The sequence below is a fragment of the Onychostoma macrolepis genome, chromosome 06, assembly GCF_012432095.1.
Source record: "Onychostoma macrolepis isolate SWU-2019 chromosome 06, ASM1243209v1, whole genome shotgun sequence".
NCBI lineage: Eukaryota > Metazoa > Chordata > Actinopteri > Cypriniformes > Cyprinidae > Onychostoma > Onychostoma macrolepis.
The window spans coordinates 16,107,980-16,113,601 of NC_081160.1; the positions used below are offsets into that span (position 1 = coordinate 16,107,980).

General features: G+C 39.6%; 1 protein-coding gene across 1 annotated transcript; it reads right to left on the reverse strand.

Moving 5' to 3' along the window:
* Window positions 1-2,517: 2,517 nt before the first annotated feature.
* Window positions 2,518-4,529, reverse strand: sox14 (SRY-box transcription factor 14). The gene has a single exon (XM_058779110.1). It carries the CDS (start codon window positions 4,015-4,017, stop codon window positions 3,301-3,303), a length of 717 nt encoding a protein of 238 aa, XP_058635093.1. The 5' UTR covers window positions 4,018-4,529; the 3' UTR covers window positions 2,518-3,300.
* Window positions 4,530-5,622: the final 1,093 nt, after the last annotated feature.

The window sequence follows — 5,622 nt, forward strand, 5'->3', positions numbered from 1 at the left end:
AGATAAGGCAGATTGAATTCGGGCTCTCCGTTGAGCTCAAATAAAAACGTCTCGGAGAAGAGCTACAGATTTAGGGCTCTATAATTTCAAATCATAATTTTTACCTCTCTTATTTTTTCCCCCCCAGTTGGGTTTTGTTTGCGACGTTTTATTTCCACAGAATGCTTGAGAAAATAGTTCAAAATGGCTGCAGTGATCACAGTTGATTAATAGCCGTGAAGGGCTCATAAATTAACATCTAATTACACCCACATGCTCTTAACTAAACATAAAGCCCTGGTTTGTCATTCATATTCAGGTCTTGTGGTTGATCATCTAGTTGAGTTTGTCACTTTGTTTATCATGTTATGTTGCCTGGTTCAATCTGTCAAATATGAAATGATTTTAGAGACTTCCGTGCTGTACGGGCGCTGAGCTGAATTCTCATTCTCAGTAAAAAATATAATAATTAAGATATGGAAGGGTTTAATTTAACTTCAGATCTTGTTGTTTAAATAATCTAGTAATGCAAAAGAACACACGTTTCCCGCATTTCTTTTAGAAGTGCTCCTTAAAGTTCCCTAATTATCATCGTCCAATTTCAAAGTTGAATCTGTATGCTTTAGGGGGCTGATGTAAAACTTGCTATTCGGTTCAATGGAGTATCACCCTAATTTACAGCGGCAGATAAGAGCACAGTCTGTCATAAAAATCTGAGCCCCCTCCCTCCCTTATATTGAATTGCACCTTGGGCAATAGTGCAGAATCGTGAATCTTAACTTCTTCCAGCATATGTTCCTGGCAGATAAGTAAACAATCTGGATGTGAAATGAAAATTTTAATTAATACAGTAATGCTATTACACCTCGGTGTGCAAATCCCATTCCCCATCCCTGCGACAATAGACAAAAGTACAGGCCAATTCCAATCCTCTGTTTGCAGCCCAAACCCAATTGTTCTGCGAGCTTGTTTCCTTTGAGTGAATCCCATTCTCCATTCACACATCTGCTTTAGTTTCAGCAACACTTTTTTTGTAATACAGGAGGAGAACTTGTACCAACTGTGTTGAATTACAGTATTGGCCTATATGAATCTTGACAAATTGTGAAAGAAATATAGACTAGCAATTACTCTGAACGAGATGTAACATGTTTGCTGTTCACATCAGAAGTCAAATTATTTCATAGAAAATAACACAACGGCATTTAAAAACAATGAACATATTAGCCTATTTATTTATTTTTTACATTAAACAAACAAAAAAAAGGCTAAAGGCAACTTGAGCATGAATTCTACTATTATTATTGTTGTTGTCATTATTATTATTACTATTATTATTTAGAGCGTATTAAAAAAAAAAAAAAAAGATGTATTGATATTTGTTTTGCGAAAGTAGATAAGAATTTACGGGCGAGTAAAATCCATAAGCAACGTCATAAATCACATTTTGCATGTAGACTTACTGAAGCAGGTGTTAATTTGTTTTGAGAAACTTACAGCAGCGTTTTTCTGTCCGTAAAGTGTTGGAATGATCTAAGCGGTGGAACAGGTGGAACAAGCACAGAGTCCCTGAAGGGTGAAACGTCTCATACACAACCACACATCAAAGAGTGTGATCGCCTTATTTCAGAGACATGACACACACCCGAACGCAGAAAGTTTTACACTCTGAACACAGCAACACGCGCGTATTACAGAAAAATATGACTTGACAATATACTAAAATTGTAGAAAGAAAGAAACAAAGAAAGAAAGAAAAAGACGTCAACTAGCCGAATGGAGAATTGAGATGGTAATGCAAACTGGCAGCCTCTACATCTGCAGTCTCTTCTCCGATGTGTCACAGCGCGTCTGTAGGCGAAAATCGGCACAGATTTTGAAGCACCTGACGCTTTGTTCAATTGTTTTTATTGGAAATTGTTTTGTAATTGTAAATGACATGGCTCATACTCGTACCACCCCTTCTTCAGTCCAATTTCCATCCTATTGTGGGTCTCGGGGTAAATCACAATTCATGTTCGCCCTCAGTTTCCCTAAGCGTCCCTGTACAGTAATTGTTTTGCCATTTAATTTGGACCGGCGGTCCCTACAGAGCAGTCGGGAACGCCACGCGCTGACAGAGTTCATCTCAAATCTATGCCGAAAAGCCAGATGGTTATTAGACAGCGTCCGCCGAAACGTTTGACTATTTAAGCAGTGCTGATTGAGAAGATAATTATCGTAGATATCTAATCGGTGTAAGATCAATTTCAGTTTTATGTTTAGCAGTTAAGGCCTGTGCTGTTCTCTCGGCCCGACAAAATTCATTATATTTTAATGCACAAATAAAACCCGCTAAATTGGAAGAGTAAACATTATAAAACGCATGTTTGGGATCATCGTACTTACTACTGACATGCCTGTTACCTTTTGGCACGACTGTAGCCTATAAGAGCATAGCAAAAAGAAGATTCATAAATTGTTTAAACAGGCAATGTAACAAGGATTATGAATTTTTAAGACAGATTGTCTTTATTCAAAATGTCTTTGCTCGGCAAATGAACAAAGAATCGAGGTATCACCCTTTTAGATACATATTCCTTTCCATTAACATGACAGGATTTAAGTTACCATCGCAGATAAAAAATACAACATGAACTGCTTCGCTTCAAACTTTATGTTCTTTCTGAAATCAAATGAACGAGTGACTATCACTGAACCACAGGAAAGAAAAGAAAATGTCCAAATGAAAAATATTGAAGGATAAGGATTTTTTCTTTTTCATTTGATATTTTAAATAGACCGTCTACTTTTAGGTGCCGGTTTGATCATCATAAACAGCATAACCCGTATAATCTATTAAACGCTGAATTTCTCACTTTGAAATCCTTAAAGTCGTATCATTTGAATTTCAGAGTGCCAAAAAGAATTGTAAATACAACAGGCTGTACAAGAAACATGAATCCTAACCGTTAGTTGTGCAAATCAAAGTCATTCAAATAATAATAATAATAATATGATGAGAATAACAATTATATTAAGTGTTCAAACAAAAGTAGCATTATTATAGCATCAAATTGTACATAATAAATAAAATTAAAGGCATCCAAATCCGGTAGCCATAATAATAAACGTTTGAACATTTACATTTCTTACAGTTCTGGGCACCTGCCTTAGATCTATTCCAAGATCCAAGCTGGGATCCAAGGAACCTCTCGTAGATGGTGAAAAGTTCATGTCCACACGGCCTCAGTATAAATGTCTTGATCATTCCTCTCTTCTTATGTACATGCATTGCTGTATTCAAGTTTTCAAAAGAGAAGACTGTTTTTAGTGGTGGAGTCACATAGCAGCGGCATGTGCTGATGAGTACGGGTCAATCCCACTCTTGGTCATACCTGGGAACAGTATGTAGGCAACAGGCGGCTGTAAACTCGATGCCGACCATGCGGTGCAGTTACACGGCACCACGTACCCAGGGTTTGTAGGTGACGGGTGGGTGTGGGTGTGCTGGCTGGGGCAACCCAGGCTCCCGAATGCGCCGTTCTGGTATCCCAGAGATGATGCGTAAGGCAAAGTGCTGGTGGCCAACGTGTGGGGCATCTCTGTCATCTTCTGGATAGCGCTGGAGCTGAATTGGCTCGGGTCGAGGAAGGAGTAAGGGGCTGATGTAGGCGGCAGGAACGCACGGGCTTTTTCCGAGGAACCTAAGAGCGAGTCCGTGGCGGAGACCGGAAGTCCTTTCAGGTGATCCGTGTCGCCCAGGTAGGGAAGAGGAAACACGTACCTGTCCTTCTTGAGGAGGTTCTTGGGTTTGCGCCTGGGTCTGTATTTGTAGTCTGGGTGTTCTTTCATGTGTTGAGCCCTCAGCCTCTTGGCCTCGTCGATGTACGGTCGCTTCTCGGATTCAGAGAGCAGCTTCCACTCGGCGCCAAGTCTTTTGCTTATTTCTGAATTGTGCATTTTGGGATTCTCTTGAGCCATTTTCCTCCTCTGGCCTCTTGACCAGACCATGAAGGCGTTCATGGGTCTCTTGATGTGATCTACCGGCTTTGACATTTTTACGGTTCCCTGTTAAAATAACAACAAAAAGTTCTTCGACCAACCAAGAGAAAATAGTATTCACCTATCTTGCAGACAGACACGGATCATGCCACTTCTGGAGAGCCGGAGGAGTCGGAAAACGGCATCAATGGGGAAAAATCCACTAATTCTTCCGTGTTTGTCGCAAAGTTGAAAGATTTCTCTTCTTCAAAACGACACTATTCGGCTGAGAGAAGAACAGCCACGCGCGCCACAAAATCCAGCGCAGCAAGCGAAGTTTCCGCGATCTGTTTGCACGCTTTTTTTCTCGGAGGATTCTCGCCCCGCGAAGCACCTGGCTGGGAAATGAGGAGAAGCGCGTGAATGAGAGCCAAAAGCGGTGAAGTTCAAAGGCTGGTCTGGTTCGCTCTGCACGCGATCTGACATAATCGCAGGGCGTTCACGCGCCAACCTGAGCGCCCAATCAGCTCTGAGAAAGCCACATAATACCTACCAAAATATGTATATTACAACACAAACAAAGATCGGGGAGGAAAAGGAGGTGACTCTCTTCCCTCCCCAAATCCATTTAGTTGAAGGTCTACAAACACAGACCTTCAACCTTTTTGTAATAAAACCTGACATCTACCAGCGTCAATCCTTCAGAGACGACAGATGCCTGAAGAAAAGACAAATTCTTATTTTAAACATCGCTGTCCTTATGCGAACACGGTTCTACTGTGCACTTAAAGTTAAGCTTTATTTATTTAAGGTATTTTGACAATTTATTTGACGTTTATCTTCTTTTTATTATTATTACTTATGATTCCTTTTACAACCGATTTGTTTTTATTATTATTATTATTATTTTTATTTTTTTTGATAACGTAGCCTACATTATGGCAGCGCGTATGGCAAGTAATCATTAAAACCTCAATGCGCAAACACTGAAATGTCTAAACAAGATAAATAATGAAAAGACAAACGGTATTAAAGATCTCTGAAAATAAGCGTGCTGTCTGAGGCAGTGGCCCCCAGGCCAATATTTCCTAAATGAGAACAATTGTCCAAAGCTCTCCTGGGACAGGCTGGGTTGGGGCTTGCACCTGTTTTGCTGCTGTAATCTCACATGTGTAGAACATGCCCATGGACCCTTTCTGAATGGCAACATACCCACGCAAATTTGGCATTGTGAAAACAATGCCAGTTGCTCATAGAATCATTACATGCCACAAATAATGAAACGCAAATGAAAACCTTGCGCTGGGTGATGCGTTTTATTTTCATCTGTAAATATTTCTAACAGATATTTGCACGAAGTCTGGCAGAAATTATTTATTAAATGATTCAGATTTCATGTAATTGCTTTAAACATTAGATTCATGGTCACAGTAAAGTTGCTTAATTATTTTCAGTAGAGCATATTTTACATTGAAGCTGCGGTTAATTATCCCTGTCTTTCACATGATCTCTGTCTCCTTTTCTCTTTTATATATGAGAAATACACTTCTGAATTCATTTATAATTGTCAAAATCCACCCAGATGTGTGAACAGAAGTATTAGACAACTAATTCAAGGTAATGTTTTGTGTTAAGGTTCGCGCACCAAAACCTTTAACATGCAAATTTGAGTGTTTAAAA